Source organism: Eleutherodactylus coqui, chromosome 4, assembly GCF_035609145.1.
Source record: "Eleutherodactylus coqui strain aEleCoq1 chromosome 4, aEleCoq1.hap1, whole genome shotgun sequence".
NCBI lineage: Eukaryota > Metazoa > Chordata > Amphibia > Anura > Eleutherodactylidae > Eleutherodactylus > Eleutherodactylus coqui.
The window spans coordinates 74366315-74390023 of NC_089840.1; the positions used below are offsets into that span (position 1 = coordinate 74366315).

At 45.6% G+C, this 23709-nt stretch overlaps 1 protein-coding gene across 3 annotated transcripts in view; it reads right to left on the minus strand.

The window, feature by feature from the left end:
• MYO1C (myosin IC) overlaps positions 1-16999 on the minus strand; it is a 138974-nt gene extending 121975 nt beyond the window's left edge. Inside the window, exon 1 of one of the 3 annotated variants that reach the window (XM_066599665.1) lies at positions 16891-16999. Coding sequence is in view for 2 of the 3 variants with exons in the window: in XM_066599662.1 (XP_066455759.1) it covers positions 16841-16885 (45 nt within the window). In the remaining variant the exon portion in view is untranslated. Of the gene's footprint in view, positions 1-4251; positions 4273-16840 lie in introns of those variants that run through there. The other 2 variants (XM_066599662.1, XM_066599664.1) reach the window with 2 other exon arrangements.
• Positions 17000-23709: the final 6710 nt, after the last annotated feature.

Sequence of the window (23709 nt, forward strand, 5' to 3'; positions counted from 1 at the left end):
CCATCCACTGCAAACAGGCAATCGCTCAAACAACTGCCGATTACACCAAGTGAGACGTCTCAGTAGTCGTTCCGTTCCAGCTCACTAGAAAGGAATGACCAGCGACTAATTGCTCAGTGCCATGTCAGGAAGGGGGAAGGCATGTGCATACGGGCAGACAGTCACTTCTAGTTGCTGATTTGAGTCATTAATTGGGGGAACGTCGGCCCGTGTAAAGGTACCTTTAGTTCCAACACTACCAAGCACCAGCACAGTGGGAATCTGCAGAGTTCTGTTCCTGGTTTGCACAGGATCTGGACCTCAGCTTTGTTGTACATCTTGGGATTGAACCAAAAATGTGCCTGTTTCAGGCGACTTCTCAGAATAAGTGGTTGTGTGTACATGAAGAGCACACTAGATCTGTGCATTTTATGACCAAGCTGCAGCCACATCTCACTGCCCCTCTCCATAGCTACTTCCTCCTCTCCATAGATTTCTATGGGCAGCAGCTATAACCTAATCTCCCAGCGAGTGGATAATCTATTTTAAAGGTCCACTTAGACAACGATTATTGCTCAAAAACCATCTTTTGAGCGATAATAGTTGCGTGTAAATTGCCCATCTTCCAGTTTTCTGCCAAACAATGATTTTCAGTTTGGCTTGAAAACAGTCGTTCAGCAGAACTGCATGCTGTACTCTGCCCAGGGACTGCTAATTACAGCTGACTGCATTGTATCAGCTGATCTCAGCTGTCAGCCCCGCACGGCAGATCAAAGGGAATGTAATCAAGGAACAGCGGGTCATCTGTTCCCCGATTACAGCCCCCTACGGCTCACACGCTACTACTTGGTACTAATAGGCATTAGTACCAAGTAGTAGTTATGCAAAATGATCGCTCAAAAGCCATTTTAGGCTAGATTTCAGCTACGAATTAGAGTGAATGATTAGCACAGGAGGAGAAGTGTAGAAAGAGGCATTTGTCTCTAAGATTACAAAGTTTCGCTTGTACTACAATATAAATTGAACACTAAAAGTCACTCTACATTCTAGAAGAAAGTTTTTCCAAAATAGCAGCAAAGAAAGGACAAACTCCATATTATTGCTAATGGTTTTAGAATGGGGCGTACAAAAAGCACTTATGTGTAATGTTAAAGGGGGGCTGTCAGCTCCTGTAAGCCCCATAATCTAAAAACTTAAGGGTACACAGGAACTAACAGGCTGAATAGAGCAATGCGGGTCTTACACTCACCAACTTCTTCTCATGCCATGTGTGCGCACAAGTAGTCCGCCAAGGTGCATTCAGGGGGGACTTGGACAGCGCACAGCGGGTAATGGGCATGGAAGGAGAGTACAAGACTCACATCACTGGATTCAACTCGTTCATTCGTATGTGCCCATTACTTTTGCTTATGGGGCTCACAGGAGCTGACACATTCCCTTTAAAGGGGTTGTCCCGCGGCAGCAAGTGGGTCTATACACTTCTGTATGGCCATAATAATGCACTTTGTAATGTACATTGTGCATTAATTATGAGCCATACAGAAGTTATAAAAAGTTTTATACTTACCTGCTCCGTTGCTAGCGTCCTCGTTCCCATGGAGCCGACTAATTTTCGCCCTCCGATGGCCAAATTAGCGGCGCTTGCGCAGTCCAGGTCTTCTCCTGTTCTCTATGGGGCTCCGTGTAGCTCCGTGTAGCTCCGCCCCGTCACGTGCCGATTCCAGCCAATCAGGAGGCTGGAATCGGCAATGGACCGCACAGAAGAGCTGCGGTCCACGGAGGAAGAGGATCCCGGCGGCCATCTTCACCGGTAAGTATAGAAGTCACCGGAGCGCGGGGATTAAGGTAAGCGCTCCGGTAAGCTTTCTTTAGGTCCCTGCATCGGGGTTGTCTCGCGCCGAACGGGGGGGGGGGTTGAAAAGAAAAAACCCGTTTTGGCGCGGGACAACCCCTTTAAGATGTCAATTCATGTTTGGCCATGTAGTAGGTGTGTGTATATTCTTCCATCCTATATAATAAGCTTGCCTCACATGAAAGGTAACATCCGAGTATATCTGGATGAGGTTGTAATATTTTCTCTTTTGCAAGTACAGCTGACTAACCACAAGGAGCACCGCTGTCCAATCCAACGGCCAGGGAACTCAAGTCTTAAAAGAAGTGCTTACACGCTGCAGTTAGAAATTCAGAAGGAAAACCCAAGCAATGCAGAGTTCAATGAACCAATCATTGTATTAAATGGCTGTGATTGGTTCTCGAGCACCACTGCTCAGCCAATCAGAGTCAGCGCTTTCTGGAGGCGGGATTTATGAACTTCCTGATGAGGAAGCAGCGGCTAAAGACTACAAACAAGTGTGCTGGAGCTTCGGGAGGAGAAGTGTGGCAGAGCGGGCAGCGCCAGATAGGTGATGTACTTTTTTTTAATGCAGCTAGGCCTTATTTTCAGGATAGGGCTTATATTTCAAGCCGTCCCCAAAATCCTGGCAAAAGAGCGAGACAAAATATCACACAGAAATCGCAGGAACACAGCTGCGATAATGCTGCAATTTTGTCATGGCGATATCGTTATTGTCTGTGTGAAACAGGCCTCAGGTCGAGATCACACAACAGTGTTAGTATATAGCATATTCTGTGTTCACGTTTTACGTGTGGCACACACTGTACTAATCTCTCATAGATGGCCATGTTGCTGCTCACACAAATTTCATAGAAAACCTGTGCAAGAGAAATCGCAGCATGTTCTATCTCGGCGCATATTACACGGGCATACACGCCAAGAAAGTACATGGTGATTGGCAGGACATAGCAAGTACACAATGTCATTGCATACTTGCTGCGTGCCATGCATGTGGACCCTGCGGAGGCGGCACGCAGTGGATTACGGCCATCTGAGCCCGGCCAATTTCTGCGGGTAAGTACGATTATGGCATAACCAAATTTACATAGTTTTGTTTTACTGCGTTTGCTCAGTTAGGCCACTCTCACGCTTGCCACGATTAGTGCAGCGTCCTGAGCGCTGGGCTACAATACTCCCATTGATTTAAATATAGAGCCTCGTAGACCGGCGCTCGAATGCGGCCTTTTTTTAACGCCATGATTTTTTTAGCGCTGTCTATTCTATTTTTGCGCGTTTTTGTTTGCCAATAAAAAGGTATGATATCTACAAGATTACTTAGAGATCATGGCAGTATACTAATCACTACCTACAGGTGCAGTACTGAGTCCTAGAATTAAACATTAAGGCCTCCTTCCCACGAACGGATTTCCGCCGCGTAATTCGCGGCGAAAATCCGCTGCGTTGCCCGCAGCTATTAGGTTCTATTGAACCTAATAGCACAATGCTCACGATGCGTAATTCCAGCGCGGAATTACGCACCGCGATTTCTCCCGTCCTCACCCGCAGCATGCTCTATTTGCTGCGGGTGAGGACGGGCTGTACGCACTGACGGCTTCCATTGCAGTCAATGGAAGCCGTCCGTTCACGCTATCTCCCGCTGTAACCAGCGGGAGATAGCGTGAAAAAACGCTTTCCCGCCCACCGCCGCGCGTCATCTGACGCCAAATGACGCGGCCGGCCGCGTCACGTGACACGGCCGGCCGCGTCACGTGACACGCTCGGTGACGCGGCGGTGGTGGGCGGTGACGGGCGGTGACGCGGCGGTGGTGGGCGGGGAAGCGATTTCACGCTATCTCCCGCAGGTAAGTATAGGGGCTCTGGGGGGCGCCGTGACGGGCTTCACTGCGTAATATTACGCGGCGGACCCCGTCACGCTCGTGGGAAGGAGGCCTAACCCTTTCCAATCCACTGTGACGTCCGAAGATATTCTGACTGAAGGCTGTACAGCTCTGTTGTCGGAAGACGTCCGGCAGGGTATTCTTACTGTATTTTACTGGCCGCTCTGTTGTCGGGGGCCTCTCCAGCATGTCTCATACCACAGTACTGGCTCTAGCCAGCAGATGGCACCATTGTATAATAGCAGAAAGAGAAGACCCCCTAGGAAATCCTGAATCCAAAATTGGATTGCAAAGGGTTAATTATACAGTATTTGCCGGCTAAACACACAGAACTAAATGACAGAACTGCGGCATTACTTCTACAACAGAACAGACTCATTCTGAAATACTACAGAAGTCTAAATAGAAATACTGCAAACACATTCTAATAGCTGATGAGTAACAGCAGAACTACAAGTGTTACATGTAGCGGCACACAGTGTTCAGCCCAAGACAGCAGCTGCCTAGCAGCACTAAACTCCATGCAATGGTTGCACTTACCTTCCGCATGCTGCCTGGATACCTGCAGCTGAATGGACCACACAAAGGTTAGAGCAGTTCAGAAAAAGCATTTCCTTCAGATACAGCCCTTTAAGGGAACCGCTCACCAGTTTTTAGGCCAGTTGACCACTAGCAGCGCTACCATTGTGCGGTATCTGTTACTCCCACACTGCTTTTGAAGGCGAGTGTCCGGGGGGGGGGGGGGGGGGCAGACCATCTCTTCTCGCTAGTTGTTTTCCTACCCAGGCTATCCTTTTAGTCCCCTCTCGGGAGGGGTATCCTCACTCCTTACGGAGAGCCTCTAGAAGGTGAGTGAGGAGACTTATAAGGCCATGCATGCTTCTCTGGGAAATATATGCAAATAAGGAAGATGGAACAATATCTCTGCAGCGCCACCTATTGGATGGCAGCATTCCTGCAAATCAATGATTAACCCTTTATACAGGAAAACAAACAAGGAGAGAGCCCGCCCATACTACTGCTCACCTAATTTACATTTTAAACCTCTATTACTCCAGTATGCCTTTATCAGCATTAATGGCAAAAGCAGTGTGGGAATGATAGATAATGCACAATGGTAGCGCTGCCAGTGGTCAACTGTCCGAAAAACTGGTGACAGGTTCCCTTAATAGCACAGATGAATACACACATTTTCGCTTCTGGCTGCTGTGGATACCGATATGAGAAATCTCTGCACACATTCCCCCAGGCCAATATTTGACACATATAAGCCTGCAATCACAATGGCGAAGGTGACCAAGTTCTTCCACGCAGTATAAGCTCCTATTTTCCTGTGTTAGGTAAGAAAAACTAGCCCAAAAAATTGCATCATACTTCCATGAAAAGCACATTTATTTTTGTTCTCCTATAGAAAATGGCAATATCGCCCCCCTCCCCCCATAAGGACATGCTACAATCTTTCTATCTCGCAGGGTTGCAGTGAGAAAAAAAATGCCCATGTAAGCATACCAATTGCAACCGAGTTGTATATTCATGACAGTTTTGTGCATCTCACAATACATAAAACTTGCACAGAAAAACTCCCCCGTGTGAATACACCTTGAGGCAGCTGGACTGCAAGGTGAGCCAATGAGGCTCCAGCTCCAGAAGCCCCCAGCAATAAGATGCTATAAAGGCCAAAGCAGTTACCTGGTCCACATTTCAAATCACATTACTGCGAGATGCACCTAAAGGACGCCGAAAATTCTGCATGTCTACATGTGGGCTATGGAGCAGAAGATTAAGCTGCGTCTTTAGGTGCATCTTGCAGAAATATTCTGCATGAATGAATTGTCCTTTAGCCCGCATTCACACTTGGTGGTTTTCTCGCTGCATTTGTTAATTGCAGCTAAAAGTCATGGACAAAAAAAAAAAAAAAAAAGGATGCATTTTTTAAAATGTGTTTTTGCAGCAGTTCAAAAGCACATAAAAAAAAATGCCAAGTGTAAACGCAGCCTTAGGCCCCTGCCTAAGGGCGGATATTTGCTGCAGAATCTATGGCAGGCTTCTGCACTGCGGATGCACAGCAAATACTGCCTATAGCAAGCTATGCAAAAATCGATTCTTCCTACACACTTGCGGAAACCAATTGCGATTTCCACAAGCGGAGGAAAAAAATAAATGAAAAAAAAACAACTCAGCATGGTCCATTTTTGTGCAGAATCTGCACAGACTGCTTACACTGAAGTCAATGAAAGCCGCCCGACCCGTGGCCTTGTATTACGGAAAGGTTGCAGACTCGGTGTCATTGCCAGGCGAGGACGCAGGGAAAAAAGTAGTTTTTAAAAATAAATAAATAAAAATCTGTACTGTGCATGTCCGACAGCTCGCCATGCAGACCATCCGCAGTACAGATGAAAACTAGAGCAACCAGGTGTGCACACAAATGCCACTGCTCCAAGGGACGGATTCGGATGCACCTTCACACTGGCTAGAAAAATCGCAATTGTGTTTCTTGCAAAAACATCGCTGCCTCTCGCAATTTTATCGTGCATTTTTCTCATGATAGACAATAGGAGTTTCTCATGTTAAAGGCGCATTGCATGAAAATTGCAAGTTTGTGCTTTGTGATGCTGCAAATTTTTTTCCAACGCCACAACGCATGAGTGAAAAACACCGCAAATGGGAATGAAACCATGGAAAAATCATAGGTTTTATAATTCTGCATTTTCACTCACTCTTGCATCACGCAAAAATTGAGCAATCTTATTGCCAGTGAGGGGGAGCCCTCAAGGTATATATAATATATATAAACCCTTTAAATCTGGCGCACGGCAGTCAATGGGCGATTATGCAATTTATGCTCGCGCTTAGCACCCGCTTCTCGGGAATACAGAAGTTGGTTTTGAATAGTGAAGAACTCTCTATAATGTCCATAAGCACTAATAAGGCATCTCGACACCAGCTGCCCTAAGTGGACCCTTTCCCCCATCCATTCAGAGTCTATAGAGAAGGGCCACAACTCCATCGTGCAATGCTATCAGTGGTTGTCAATCATTTGGGTAGAAGATCAAGAACTCACATTTAGCTAAACCAATGATTGACTGGAGTAGAGCATTAGATGCCAAGATTTCAATCTCTACAGCATTTCACTAGTGGCAAGCACTTAGCACCACCTAAAGTTTCTAAAAAGCCTCTGCACCGCTGAAAAACCTTCATTCAGCAGGTAAGCGGCACACCCAACAACTTTACAAACAGTTCAATAACAGAATAATAATAGAATATACAATAATAGAAGTACCCTTGCAAGAAAATGGAAGTGGATCCTATGGAATTACCTAGATTTCTGCAATGATACAATGTATCTTGATTGTGTGTGTCATTAAACTAAGCTAATAACACAAATAAATTGAATGTTAGGCCTCCTTCACACGGACGGATTTCCGCTGCGTAATTCGCGGCGAAAATCCGCTGCGTTGCCCGCAGCTATTAGGTTCTGCTGAACCTAATAGCTCAGGGCTCACGGTGCGAAACTCCACCGCGGAATTCCGCACCGTGAAATCTCCCATCCTCACCCGCAGCATGCTCTATTTGCCGCGGGTGTACGCGCGGACGGCTTCCATTGCAGTCAATGGAAGCCGTCCGTTCACGCTATCTTCCGCTGAGCTTAAAATTGTATTTTATTGCATGCGGGTGACATGCGGATGCGTTTTTTTTCACGCGTGTATTTACGCGGATGCAATTTTTACGCTGGAGGTGTTTTGCCCACTTTACCCCACCTCCTAGTACTTTCTCCACCTCCCAGCCTTGAAATCAGCAGTGGATCTCCCGCACCGATTTAATTCACATTTAATATCCGCAGCGGATCTCCTGCACTCATAGAGATCAATGGGGGCCATCTGGAGCGTGATCCGCACTTAAATGGAGCATGGCGCGTTTTTTTTCATGCACCGGAAATTTTTTAATCACTTTTAAATACCATCCGCGGGTATTTATCTACCCACGGGTGTCCAATGCATCCCTATGGGGCACGGATCCGAGTGCAGGAAAAACGCTGCGGATTTTAAATAATCATCCCGTGGACATGAGGCCAAGGAACAATTATTCATCCAAATTGATCAAATGTAGAAGCAGAAACGAAAAATGGCAACAGCTCGCAAAATACATTTACTATCAGAGATCTACATACCTATAATCAGTACTCTAAGCACATTAAATAATGATCGAATTACATACCAAGAACCTTGCATTATTTAATGTGGTTGGAGTATTGATTATAGGTATGTATACCCCTGATAGTAAATGTATTTTGCGTGCTGTTGCCATTTTTGGTTTCTGCTTCTACTGTATGTTACAGCCGTGGTTTAACGTGAACCTATAGATTTCTATAGAGATATATTTCCATTGGGGAGTGCTGGCCTATTTTATTCTTTTTTTGTACAAATCGATCAAACGCACGCAATAGTTATTCCGTGTAAATCTGGCCACTAACAGTGATAATGCCTTCACTAGGCACTTTGAGCTCACCCAAAAATAGTCACTGGTTGGTTGATTAACCACTTGCTATCCCAGCCCAGTTTTGGCCCATGTGACCAAGCCCAATTTTTCATATCGGACATGTTTCACTTCATGTGGTAATAACTTTGAAACGCTTTTGCTTAATAAAGTGATTCTGAGATTTTTGCAACACATTTTCCTTTATATCCATTTCATTCTAGAAGGCTCACATTTTCTTGCAACTATATAACGCTCCAACCACTGAACTTTATCCTGCACTCCCTGTCGTATACTAATGCTAAGCAATAGACAAAACCAAGTTTGGATGGCATGCAAATCAATGCAAATACTGAACATCTAATATTACCGAGGTATAAAAGGTCTCCTCTTTAGCAAAACACTAGAGAGAACTGCGAGGTTCTGACAAACCCTCCAGCTGCTGACCTTCTGCACCACATTATGTGCTCTTTCACCTACTTGGAGGAAAAATAATATTCCAACCTGTGGTAGAAACTACCTCACAGCCCAGCCATTATTATTACTGGTCCGAAGCCAACAGGCGTCAGAATACATGTTTCTGTCCACTGAGGAGAGAAGCTGTAAATTAATCAGCTGCATTTTGGGGTACGACGGGAGGCTGTACCATGCATTTTGGGGTACGACGGGAGGCTGTACCATGCATTTTGGGGTACGACGGGAGGCTGTACCATGCATTTTGGGGTACGACGGGAGGCTGTACCATGCATTTTGGGGTACGACGGGAGGCTGTACCATGCATTTTGGGGTACGACGGGAGGCTGTACCATGCATTTTGGGGTACGACGGGAGGCTGTACCATGCATTTTGGGGTACGACGGGAGGCTGTACCATGCATTTTGGGGTACGACGGGAGGCTGTACCATGCATTTTGGGGTACGACGGGAGGCTATACCACACACACACACACACTTGTTTGGAGGATTGGAGTTGACAATGTTATAATGACAGATCTTCAGATTTATGGCAGTTTAAAAACAAACAAACAATAGGGATGAGCGAGTATACTCGCTAAGGCACTACTCGTCTGAGTAATGTGCCCTAGCCGAGTATCTCCCCGCTCGTCCCGAAAGAGTCGGGGGCCGTCGCGGGGCGGGGAGATCTCTCTCCCGCCCGCTCTCCCCTGCTCCCTGCCGCAACTCACCTGTCAGCTGCGCCGGCCCCCGAATCTTTAGGGACGAGCCGGGAGATACTCGGCTAAAGCACATTACTCGAGCGAGTAGTGCCTTAGCGAGTATACTCGCTCATCCCTAAAAAACAACCATAATATATGCAGATAAATTGCCTACTAAATTGTCCCTTCACTGTGTAAGGCCACTCTCACACTTACTGCTTTTTACAGCATTTCAACGATGCTTCGCAGACTAGCGTTCAAACACTGTTTCTATCGTTGCGATTTTCAAGCGCTGACTGCTCTCTTTTCGTGTGTTTAAGCGCTTTTTAATCACATCCCATCAGCCATTACAATATTGGGGTGTGTTAAAAACCGCTCCCGAATGCTGTACAATACGTTCAAAATCACGGTAAAATGCTGGGTTTAAAGCACAGCATTTTACAGATTGCGTGTGAAAATGGCCTAAGTGAATGCGAACGACTGAACGGTCTGCATTTAAAGCAGTTTTCACACAGGCAACAAGAGCGTGTAAATTACTGATGGCGCAACAGTGCTACAAATCACATGGATGTGAAGCCCACGCTTTCCAATGGGTTCCTTCTCCTTAGCAGTGTTTTGTAGGCTGCTACATTGCAAGAAAGGGAAAAAAAAAAATCACAACATGCTCTATACAGCCGCAATTTGCGATGTTTTGTAGTCCATGTCTCCCTATGAAGCTTTCCTTTGTGTTGTATCACATGAAAGCACGGTTTTCAAGCGATGCAACTTTTACAGTAGGAAGTCCTACTGTTTGAGCCCTAAAATAAGCCCTAGCTGCACTTAACACAAAAACCCCAGTGCATTACCTAAAAGGCGCTGTCCGCTCTGCCGCATTTCTCCTCCGTAGCCCCGGCACTTGTTTGTAGTTTTCAGCCAGCGCTTCCTGGTCAGGTGTTTCAATAACCCCGCACTCTAGGAAGCGCTGGTTGACTGGTTCTTGAGCGCTCCAGATCAGCCAATCACTGCAGCGCTCCATGAGCCAATCACAGCCACCACAGTGAATGGCTGTGATTGGATCTCAAGCGCCACGGCTCAGCCAATCAGAGCCTATGCTTCCTGAAGGAAGGGTTATTGAAACCTGTGACCATTAAGCGCTGGCTAAAAACTACAAACAAGTGCCGAAGCGGCGGCGGCGAAGTGCAGTGGAGCAGACAGTGCCTGTTAAGTAATATATTGTTTTTAATGCAGATAGGGCTTATTTTCAGAGTAGGATTTATATTTCAATCCCCCAAAAAAGCTATGGCAAAAGAGCACTACAAAGTCGCACAACTTTGTAGCAAAACGCAGCGACATTGCACTGAGCATAGATGCAACTTTCCTGCAGCGATATCGCTGTCACCCATGTGAGAGAGGCCTAAACTAAAAGATTAGCAAATGATCCAGCTTTTATTTTTTGCTTGCATGAAACAAACGATAAGCGAATGAATTATCGTTCGAGCGTTGGCCATGTTTACACTGCACAATTGTTCATTTTCCATCGATCATTGCGTGTAAAAGGGCCTTTAGGCACGCATGCAACCACCTGCCACTAGACAGTTTGCAACACGTTTAGTCCCATGTTAAGGATCAACAATCTTGTCTTTTCTTCTTCCTATTACTGTAAACTTGAGATGGCAAGGCAGTCCGCCAAACTGTACAGAAGTTCACATACGCCTATTACTCACTAGAACACTCAGTACATGAACAAAAAGTTAGTGTGAAATATTTAAAGTATGGCAAACATGTAGCAGTTCAAGTCATTTACTATAACCGCTAGTAATCACCAAGTCTCAGAGTACAAGATCTCTGAGATACAAGTTATACAGGAATGCAGCCAGCAAGGTATTCGAGACACGACTTGTACATCTTCCAGGAAGGGATCACTCAGATAAAGCTCAGAACAAATCACTACTTAGACTGAAAACCAAGAGATCAGGAGTTCTACTACCGTGCCGCTCCGTGCGCCACCAGAAAGGCTTTGCAACTCGTCAAGAGCGTCTGTGCAAAGTGCTTATCCAAAGACGTCTTACAGAAGGAACTACAGGCAGGACACCCGGGCCGTGATGGACTTTCCACATGTCCAGTGTACTTTTTCAGGAACTGCACATAGTTTGCTGCTGATAATGACTCATAGTGCTCAGGTAGGAAGGATCTGGGTGGAGTAGCCAAATTTCCTGGAATAAATCCCAGATCAATGGGAGAGAGTGAAAGTTTAGAGACAGTGCAGTAAAGTTCACAATGCAGCTATGTGGAAAGGACTACAGAAACCTGTTAAACTGGTACTTGTGTTACAATGGGGGCCATTGGCGTTTCTATAAGAATATGCTTCACATACCAAAAAGGAGGCTCCATTATTCGAAATCTACCAATATGATGTTATTTAGGGGGATGTATATGCTATTGAAGGTTTGCTGGCTTTCTTCCACACTCCAATAAACATACTGATGGGCCATATTTTTAGAAAGCCAATTTGACCTTAGGCTAATTTCACACAGGCGAGTGTAATACCGTGAAACTTGGCCCGACATCACGCTCGCTGCAGTTGACCACGAAGGCTTGCAGGCGGCCATGCGCAGTACAGATTTTTGTTATATTTATATATATATATATATATATATATATATATATATATATATATATAGTTTTTTAAATACTTGCATTTCCTGCGCTATTGCTACGCAATGAAGCGAGTACCCGCAGCCCATCTGCAATGTTAATTGTGGATGGGCTTTGTGTTTGGACGGCCTCTATTGGCTTCAAAGGAGGCCGTCTGCTCGAAGTCCACAGCAAATTAGAGCATGCAGCGATTTCTCCTTCACTCGCGGAATCCACGATTCGTTTCTGCGAATGTGAAAGGGGATTTAAAAAAAAAAAAATAGAAGCTACATACCTTTCAATGCATGCGATATGCTAGGAATCCGGTAGTGTGAAGCCAGCCTTAGGATGTATGCTCACACCAGGGACTCACTAGATACGCTAGATTGTGAGTACCACCACCAGTAAGGGTAAGAGTTAGGACAAATTCATCACGGAGTCAGCTACCTTTTCAGCTGTTCGTGAACTATACCCCACTAAATATATAGCCCCATCCTAAGGGCCATACAGACAGACATAAGATCTAGGATAAAGCAGAATGAATACACTGAACAAGGGTAGACTTCTGTAGTTTATCTAGCATTATTTGAGGCACACAATATCTGGTTGATATTTATGGCGTGCGGCTGTCACATGATGCAGGGAGTCACATCTTCACAACAGCCGGAGTGCCACCGCTCATAGACCAGTGCCCTATAGAAAGAAGAGTTGCTGCACCCTCCGTTCCCCTACATAGAGCCATGGATGATGTGCACAGCCTTGGCACTCATTTAGTCCTGGCTTGGCACGGCACTAGCTGGAAGACAGTTTGAAGAACACATGATTTTTCGTTTAATGTATAATGTAATTCAATAAGACAAATGACACAAACGATTAAGCAGAGAATAGCAGAACATCGGTGCCATCAAGAACTTCCTTCCCTACCACAATTATTACGTTAAATGATCACAATGCACGACAACCACACGGAGCGGAATATCTGAGTTATGGCAGAACTTTTTACTGTGTTAAATGAGATTTCGGAAAGAAAAAACAAAAAAAAAAGAAAACTGAAATTATTTCCTGACCGTCCAAAAAAGTGACCCCATACGGACATCTTAAACAAAAAGGGAGGCCCATTTTTTGACCGGAGCGGAGCACCTCTTGCTTCATACATCACATGGTCACTAATTCCTTCAAGTGGGTGCTGTCACTAAATTACACAGCCAAATGTGGTTGGGGGAACCCCACAAAGATCATTATTACGAGTTCTACAGAGGTGAACTGCAAAGCAAGGCTTCCAGGGCTGTCGAACCTGCAGCATATAGCGACATGTTGTGGACTTAGAATGCTTAAGATTTTTTTTTTTAGTGTGTATGAGATTACTTGAGATCTCAGCCACATCAACTTTACTGTAATACGCTGCAAATGTCACCCCTTCAGGCTACCTCCACACGGACGAGCGTGATATCTACCAATGGATGCGAGGCGTTTTTCAGGCAAACGCATTGCATCTGTAAAGTTCTGATCCTCTTGTGCAATAGATGATCAGAAGTTTTTCCCACTGATTTCAATGGGAAACCTTGTATGGCCCGGCATGCGAGGCATTAAAGATCCCATTGAAATCAATAGGCGATATGTTATGACAAACATGAAAAGCTAGAGCTTTTTTCGTGTATATGACTCCATTCAAAAGAAGGAGGTTCATATTCGTGTGTTGTGCAAATCTCATGCGATTTTCTCAGCCACATGAAACCAATTGAAGGACTAAGGCCTCCTTCCCACGAGCGTGACGGGCTCCGCAGCGTAATATTCCGCTGCGAAGCCCGTCACGGCGCCCCCCAGAGCCCCTATACTTACCTGCGGGAGATAGCGTGAAATCGCTTCCCCGCCCACCGCCGCCACGTCACCGCCCACCGCCGCGCGTCACCAGCCGTGTCACGTGACGCGGCCGGCCGTGTCACGTGACGCGGCCGTGCGCGTCATATGGCGTCATATGACGCGCGGCGGTGGGCGGGAAAGCGTTTTTTCACGCTATCTCCCGCTGGTGACAGCGGGAGATAGCGTGAACGGACGGCTTCCATTGACTGCAATGGAAGCCGTCAGTGCGTACAGCCCGTCCTCACCCGCAGAAAATAGAGCATGCTGCGGGTGAGGACGGGAGAAATCGCGGTGCGTAATTCCGCGGTGGAATTACGCATCGTGAGCATTGTGCTATTAGGTTCAATAGAACCTAATAGCTGCGGGCAACGCAGCGGATTTTCGCCGCGAATTACGCGGCGGAAATCCGTTCGTGGGAAGGAGGCCTAAAATCTGCTCCGGATCCCCACCAAAATCCACACCAAAGAGTGCAGATCTGTTGCACATTTTTTCAGCTACACAAAATCTAATGTGTGTGAGCGCTGGGGTCACACGGGACGGAATTTTAGCGGAATGGCTGCATGAAAAAAAAAAAGAAAAGTAGTTTCGCCGTCGGCATTCCGCTGTGGCTTTCTCTCTCCATAGAGAGGCCGCTGCAGAAAGGAGAAAAGAATCGACATGCTGCAGAATTGAATTCTGCGCCGCATGTCAGTTTTTGTGCGGCTTGGCCGCAGCGTGGACAAGATTTTTGCAAAATCTCGCCCACTTTGCTAGCTAAACCCGGAATTAAGAGGCACGGGCAAAATTGCCATGCAGACTTTCCGCACGGAGATTCAGCAGCACTTCCACCCCATATGAACCCAGCCTAAAAGTCAACACATCTGCAACAAAGTATCCATCTGTAAATACATGTTCTCAAGTAGAAAATCCTCGCAAGCCTGCTGCAGAAAACATAATCCTATCATATTTGTAGCGTTTACCAAGGACAGCGGAATATGACACAAGCCTTGCCAAAAGAATTGTGAATGCCATTACCAAGTGGCAGCCTACATTCCATCCCTCTTCCTACTAAAGGCTCTTCTACAGGAGGAGTATTGCTACAGTTCTGCTACATGGACTCTGTTTATAAAGAAACACTTGCTCACAATATCACCTCTCCAAACAGCAACATACCAGGACACTATGTAACAAAGTAAAGCAACCCAAACAACCGCAGCAGCAATGCCCATCTGTCTGTTCTCAGCCACCAGAACTGGCACACGATCTTTTCTATAAACTCCCTCCTTGTTAGGAGGGCATAACCTACAATGCCATACTGCGAAGTCTACTAACAAGCATGACCAGAACAGACATTGCCCGCCTTCATGACAGCACAGCCGGGTACAAGCACAGCTGCTGGACTATTTCTGGAAGTCAACAGCGGAGGCCCACACAGGCCTGACTGCATACCACCAGCGTGCCCCGTGCCAGTGTAGGAAGTGAGCAAAATGCAAGCAACAAATCAGCGTGCCAGCCTGTCTATTGTGTAACACACACAAACCCGGCAACAGAAAGTGAAGGGAAAAAACCTTCCTCTGCCCTTACAACTCATATCTCATTTCACATTGACGTACACATGGTACCGTATATGTAAAACAGGCAACAAATGTACACCGCCCGCAGGCTCAGTATCTGTGTTTGCACAATCCACTCGCCGGGCACACCTTTACTGTCTTCTGTTAATAAGCAGCTAACAGGATGTGCCCAAATTCACAACGTCGGCTTTTAGTCTATGAAATCCAATGAAAAGTGATTAGTGGGAATATCTATTATCGTTATTTCTGTAGAGGCCCATAACAGAGGCCTGTCCTGTCCGCCAGCCACGATGAAAGCCACTTTCTCTGGGCAGGGCGGTATTTGCAGACTGTGATGCCCTGAGCACAAAAAGGTGGCATATATTGTGCTGGGCTCATTCACATAGGCATGCATGATTTTGGTGAGTCAAAAGACTGCGCTTTTCATGAAGTGTGTGTATACACGATTTTGGTGCGCATTTACTGCGTTTTTCACGTGCACAAAAAAAAAATATATATAAAAAATAAATAAAATACAAGAATGCCCAATTGATGCCACAGTCTCCTGGCAAAATGCCTTAAAAAACTAAGTGGATACGTGCGCAATATCTGTATTCACCTCTTTGCTTTTTGCACTCCTATAGATTTTGGTCTGCGAATACGGACATGCTGCAATTTTTTTAGCGCACGTTAAATACACCAATTTGACTCAATGGGTCCGTATGCGGTCGGTTAAAAAATACGGACAGAACATGCAGAATATACGCTTGCGAGCCCTCAGACGAGCGTCACGACGAGCTACTATAGCGACAAAGAATATGGCGCACATGTCACTAGGACACGGTTAATATGTTCCAGGGCTGATACATTTGATATATCATGAGCAGATATCTAACCGCACCCTTTCCTAACCCTCCACAGATATTTACAGTGAAAATCTGTACTAATACACCCAAACGGAGCACGGATAGAACTCACTGCGTCCGTAGAACACCTTCACGGAGACGGTGATCAGCAGTCGGCGCTGTTCATACCGCAATTTCAACAAGGGGGGGGGGGGTAATTGGACAATGCAGATTTCGAAGGGATTTTTTTAACACAAGATCGCAGCAATATTGGGAGTCGTAGTCCGATTTATACGTAAATGCGGACTTTTCCACTATGAAGCAACACCTACCGATGCCGTCCGAGTGAACTGATCACAAAGTAGCAGCTACACCCCCAAATCTGCCCCAATGCCCCCTGCTGCAGTACTACCACTGAACACAGCGCCCCACAGAGGGCAGAGCTGATACTGACAGGTGGTGACGTACTATTACCTGCACACATGACCCATATGGACATGCTGAGTGGTCATGCTGGGACTTGTAGTGCAGCCACAAGTTCACTGCAGTTACAGTCCAAGCAGCAGCATGTAGCTGAGCCGCACACAACCCCACAGACAGCTCTCATTCAGTCAGCCATGCTCTCAGCAGCTCCTGGCACAGTGACTGCTCACCATGGCTCCCGGTGCCCGGACACAGTGCCCCCAGCTCCCCGGCATCTCACCTGAGTACAGGTCACTATGAGGCTCCACCACCCGGCAGACCACAACTCTTCTCTGGGACAGTCCCGGCCTCTTAGTTACTGAGCATGCGCAGCTCGGCTGCGCTTCCAAGTGGACGGGGGCGTGGTTTGCGGTAGCCCCTCCCACTGTGACCTAGAGGGCAGTGATACACCCACACGTGCTGTGGAGGCATCGTGCCTCAAATTAACCCCAGTCCGCTCTAAGTGACACTCTGTAGAGACACAGTTAGTCTGGCAGCGGTTCCCGATGCCAGGCAGCCATCCAAAGTTATTTAGGCAGCGCTTAACAAATGCAATTGTAAGAATAATGACATAAATGCTTAAAAAGTGTAAATAACATTTTTTATATAGTTGAGGAATAAACTTAATTATTCAAGTTTTTTATTTCCCCATACAATGTGCGAGTCGTATTCACTAATATAAGACCCTTTCAGACTGCATCAAGTCACCCCATTTGGTGCAGAATTCCCCCCCTTACTTGATGAGGTGGAGTCCGCACCACAAATCCACTGCTATAGGTGCCATACAGAGGACCCAAATCCTGCGCAAATGAACGGGCCTTGTGGCTGCAAAGAGTACAGTAAAATACGCTGATGCGCACGCAAAAAAGCATCGTTCATTCCACAAATATACAGCACTCCAGTGTGCGCAAATACGCATAGGCTTGTGTGAAGCGTGCCTTTTGTTGGAAGTCCACAGGGGCCAAATCCACACCTATATGGTGTGGATTGGGTCACAGCGTTTGCTGCGCATCTGCCATGGAATGACATCACCACTTTCATTTTCCTTCCGGTGGCAGAGAATGTTGCGTTCAAAAATGCGATAAAACGCTGTACACAGTATTCTACTGTGTTTTTGACAGCCTTAAAAATGTTCCCCATTCATTTCAATGGATGTCGCATCACGTTTAGAAATGCAGAAACGCCCAAAAATAAAATCGACAGCGCTCAAAATCAATGTAGGCATTTTACAGCCTTTAGCAAACAGCTCCGTTTTCACTACAGTGGAAAGGTTTGGTATTACAGGCAAAGTTACCATTCACTTCAATGGGAACTTTGCCTGCAGTATCAAGCCTGGCCACTGCCGTGGGAACAAAGCTGTGTACTTCCTGCAGACATCAGCTCTGTTTACAAGCCCACTTGGCCAACAAACAGTAGATCGGTGGGGGTCCCAGGTGGCAGACTGATTAATATTGATGACCACCTCTCATGGGGATAGGCCATCAATGGTTTACAACTGGACAACCCCTTTAATTTGCAACTTCCTGCAGCATAGTAGTAGCAATAAGGGTATTATTCAGTCAATCTATGACAGGGTTTCTTTACCATTAGAGCAGTGAACTATGAAACTCTGGGCTGCACAGCAAGTTCTGATGGATCAATGAAGGAGTTCAAGTGTGCGAGTAAGGGGGCTTCTATGAAGCCGGCCTTAGGGTGTGTTCACATATAGTGTATTCTGCACTGCGGATTCAGGTGCAGATCTACGCCAAAATTCACTTAAAAATCCACACTGTCCTATGCGAAAATGCATTGAAAAATTGGATTTTGTCCGCAGCAGAATAGCCATCGATTTCTTACACGGTTTTACAAGCAGGTTCCATGCAGAAAGTTCCGTGGCGGACTCTGCCACATGAATATTCCCTTAGGCTTATTTCACACGGGCAAGTGCATGAAACACAGCCAGATATCGCACTCACCAACATGCGATTTACCCGCAGATGAAAAGCGTTTTTCTATCAAAAATGTCTCACATCAATTCGGGGAAGTAGCGATCCTCTGGCACGGCTGACAGCTACGGCAGAGAATCACGGAGTGTTCCCATTGTTTTCAATAGGAAGCCTTGCATGGCACTTGCGTGCACCTGGCACGTGGTGCAGTGCTTTTCCGGCCCCATTGAAAACAGTGGGTGGTGCGCTGCGAGGGCACGCCCAAAAGTACGACATGCTGCAATTTGTACGGCTCCATTCAAAAGAATGGGGTTCATAGTCGTGCCAAACGCACAAATCACGCACTATTTTTTCGGCTGTGTGAAAGCGGCCCCAAAGTTCTTGTTTATTTTTCTTCCACGGATCCGCAGATATGAGAGCCGGTCATGTAGTGCACCACGACAGTCATGGGCTAGGTAAATTATCCTGCAGGAGGGAGGGTCAGTGCTGGACCAATCTGCAGTCATTGGGGGGTATGTGGCAACTGATGATGCCAGGCAAAGGCCGCTGGAAGCCGTAGTAAAAGAAGTGAAGAGCCAGGCAGAGCAGGGGTAGAAGGGCTGTGGCTGGAAGTGAAAACGCTAAATAATCCCAATGTGACGCGGGCGCCATGAGAGAAGCAGGAGCAATACGTACTTATGTTATGTGTAAAGGTGATGCCAAAAAGGTTAGTGGGGCTGCGGTCACTAGGAGCCTCCAGGTGCCCCTGCTGAGAGCATGAAGTCTTTGTAGGTGAAGGGGGAGTGCGGTATCTTCTGAAATAAGCTGCGGAAGCATTACAACTGGTTCTGGCTTTTGCGGAAATGCTGCAGAATTTGCCGCTGCGGAGAATCCGCTGCATTCATGCTACATGTAGCTATATTCTAAGGCTATGTTCACACCGGGGAATGTCCACTGTGGAATTTTCCCAGGGCACTTTTTAAACTGTTCTGAAATCCGCAAGACATAAAGTTGCTGCTTGTCGCAGATTTTGTGGCGTTTTTCTCAATTAACCCCTTAAAGACATGATCAATTTGGGGGTTAAGGAAGCAACGATTTTTGGCAGATTTTCATTTCCACTCTTCAAAAGCCATAACTTTTCTATTTTTTCGTCGACACGGTCATATAAGGGCTTGTTTTTTTTGTGGCGAACTGAATTTTTTATTGGTGCCATTTTTGGGTACATAGACTATATTGTAAAACTTTTAGAATTTTTTTTTATGACCACAGGGAGAGAAAACGCATAAATCTTGCCATACATTTTTTTTAAGCGTTAATTATGCAGTATAAATGACACAATACATTTTTTCTGCGGTTCAGTGCGATTACAACGATACCAAAATTCTTATATTTTTTTCAGGTTTTTCCACTTTTCTGCAATAAAATGCTTTTTTTTTGGAAATCATTTTTTTTTCTAAATCGCTGCATTCAAAGTCCTATAACGTTTATTTTTTCACGGGCGGAGCTCTGTGAGGGCTTACTTTTTGTGATACAAGCTGTAGTTTTTATTGGTACCATTTTGGAGTACATATGGCTTTTTTGATCACTTTTATCGCGTTTTTTGGGAGGCAAAATGCTAAAAAAAATTTTTACATTTTTATTTTTTGTACATTTTTCTTTTCTTTTTTTTTTTTACACCATTTCTGATGGACTTGCACCATACCAGCTCTGATCGCTAAGATAATGCATTGCAGGACTTCTGTCCTGCAATGCCTTATCGCTTATTACAGCAATTAGAGGCACTGGCAATACAGGTAGCCGGTATCTGGCGTCCTGTTGCCATAGCAACCAGCCGGGCTCTCTGCGATTATATTGCGAGGGCCCGGCAATGTCACAGAGAGAGTGCGGTCCCTCTGTGAACCCTTCCCCTGCCACGATCTACATAGATCGCGGCAGGGAAGGGGTTAACAGCAGGGGGTGCATCTCCAATGCTGTTGCAGCGGGAGGCCAGCTATCACTGACAGCCGGCTCCCACTGCTGGATAGCGCAAGATCTCTTATGATCTCGCGCTATCCCTGTGACGTAACGGTACCTCCAGTTGCGGGAAGTACCCCGCCTCCAGGACGTACTCTTACGTCACATGGAGGGAAGGGGTTAATGGTTCATTTTTTAGTGCAATTTTGATTTCCATTAGGTTATGTACCTTCTTCTCTATGTTACCATGTTCCTCTATATTCGCTCTATGTGAGTTCTGCTGGGGAAATGTGCAGAAAAAGCCTCTTACGTGCTGCTTTTCCACAACATTAAAATCTGCTCCGCAAGCACAATTACGCAGCGGACATTTCCCACTTTCTGTAGCCAAAAAAATCATTAAAACTCATTAATTTAGCTGGGATTTCAAAATGCTGCAGATTTTTGATGGAAATTCTGCAGCGGACATTCCGCAGTATATCCGTCCCATGTGAACATAGCCTTAATATGGAGCAACTGGTGACCACCTCATAGGGCTTTTTTGTCTTCCTCTAAAGAATCACTCTAGGATTACACATTGAATTTGATGAACCTGTATTTTTTCTTCAATTATGATACTACCGTGTTTCTCCGAAAATAAGAACTACCTCTAAAATAAGCCCTATCTTGATTTTTGTAGGAGGTTTGAAATATAAGCCCAAGCTACACCACATGAAAAAAAGCAATACATTACCTAGCAGGTGCCATCCGGGTCCCACTCGCTGGTCTCTGCTGTTCTCAGCTGCCGACAGAAGATCGCTTGCTGGCAACAGGGTTTGTAAACCCCGCCTCTAGAAAGCGATTGCTCTGATTGGTTTCTTAAGCACCGCGGCTCAGCCAATTACTGTAGCATTTGATAAACCAATCGCAGCCATCGCATTGCCAGCAAGCAATCTTCTGTCGGTGGCTAAGAACTGCAAGGAGACCTGCGGGAAGGACCCGAACGGCCCCTGCTAGGTAAGTATGATAAGACACCCCCTGAAAATAAGATCCTGTGCCTCTATTGGGGCAAAAATTAATATAAGACAGTGTCTTATATTCAAGGAAACACAGTATATGGTAGGGATATTCTATCACTGAATGGGGGTGTTTTTGATCACTGCATGAGTGTTAAAGGGGTTGCCCGATTTATGCAAACCACATGTAAAGGGGTCCCCTGTGGTGAAAAAACAAGCAGCTCATACTCACCTCTCCGCACTCGTCCCCGCCAGCGGCTCTGCATCTCCCTGATGGCATAATGTTTAGGGTCCTATCACATGGGACGGAATTGTCCACAGGACGCAGCGCAGATGGGGATTTTGTCAATTAGTGCGGATTTTGTTGCGTTTTTAACTGCAGAATTCGTGCTGCAGAACATCTTGCTGGATTTTTTGCATTTTTTCCCGTGGGCTTTAATTGCGGAATTACATTTCCTGTATGTTAGAAATCGTCAACAACAATTCTGCAAGACATCCTTAACTCCGCAGCAGGAAGCTTTTCCGCTACAGTAATTAATCTTGCGGTTTTGAAGTAAAGATGTACAGATTTTAACAGGTGCAAAATTCAAGCCCCATAGGAATAACACTGACGCAGAAATGTCTGTGTCTAATTCCGTTCCCTGTGAAAAGTCCTGTACAGGCTGCACTGAGCCAGTGATGTCCTGTAAACCTCCTGCTGCAGCCAATGACAATGCTCTGCGATCATTGCTGAGTGCTATCATTGGCTGCAGCAGCCTGTTTACGAGATGGCTCAGGCCGTAAGCATTAGCAGGGAGACCCGGAGTCACCGACAGGAGATTAGAGGGTAGCGGGGAGAGATGTGCATGAGCAGTTTTGATATTTTTTACCATGAGGGACCCCTTTAAATGCGGTTTACATAACTTGGGCAACCCCTTTAACTATCCATACATTGCACCTGGTTCTGTCAAAATTATCTATACATTACATTTAGTGCTGATACTATGCATGCACTCAGTATGGTTCTGTTACTATTACCTATTCAATATACTTAAAGGGGTTGTCCAGGAGTAATTAATTTTTGGAAATTTACTCACCAGGCTGGAAGAACAGAAAAAGACATACCTCACCTGATTCACCCGCCTCTCCTGGTCTGCAGGTGTCCCCACCGCTTGTCTCTATTTCCTGCCGCAGCAGTCATGTTATCCTGCCACAGGGACATGTGACTACTGCAGCTAATCACTGGCTTTTATGTTTTTTCAGTCTGGTCAGCAGATTTCCAAAAAGTACCATTTAAATACCATATAATAAAATTAAAAACGTCTAAGTTGGACAAAATGGAAAAAACACAATTGCACCATTTGGGGGGTTACGGCATTCATAGTGCAGTAAAAATGACATGCTACCTTTACTCTGTGGGTCAGTAAGATTACAGTAATACCAAATTTATATAATTTTTTTGAATGGAGTACTACTCATGGCATTTACACTTTTACTGATGGCATTCACCATTTGGGATTAATAATGGTATATTTTAATAAATTGGACTTCTATGGATGCAGCTATACCATTTTTTTATTATTGTTTTATTTTTTTATATGATGACTAAGAAAACGGTTTTAATTAATAATGTTTTTTTTTTCTTTTCTAATAATTTATCTTTTGGCCCCATAGGGGACTTGAACTTGCAATCATTTCATCACTTATAAAGTATAATGAAATACTATAGTATTCTGACTGACAAAAGGAGATTATTCATGGCATCCCTGGGGGCCTTCAGGAGGTGCCAGTCTTCCATAACACCGAGACTGGACCCCCCAATTGCATCATGGGGGAAGGGCTTTTCAGGAAATCAAAACCAGGATTGAAAGGATTAATAGCCACAATTGGAGTTATCTTTGATTGCGACTCTTGCGGGCAGTTATTGGCTGTCAAAGACAGCCAATACCTGCCGTGTATGGAGCGAGCTCAGCTCCCAATCCCGTTCCATACAATGACACCTAATGTGCATTTTATATGTATGGCACACAGCATGAAGGGATTAAGAGGCAGCTTGGTTGCACAGTTGCAGCATACAGATAGCTAGAAGATGCGCCAATCTGACATCTATGCCAGCTATGAGCCATAATACTAAGACCAGTGATTGGCTGCAGTGGTCACATCTATATACTGGCAGATCATTGTTGCAGAAACGTCGCAGCGAGCACCATTGTGGCACAGCTGTACTAACGG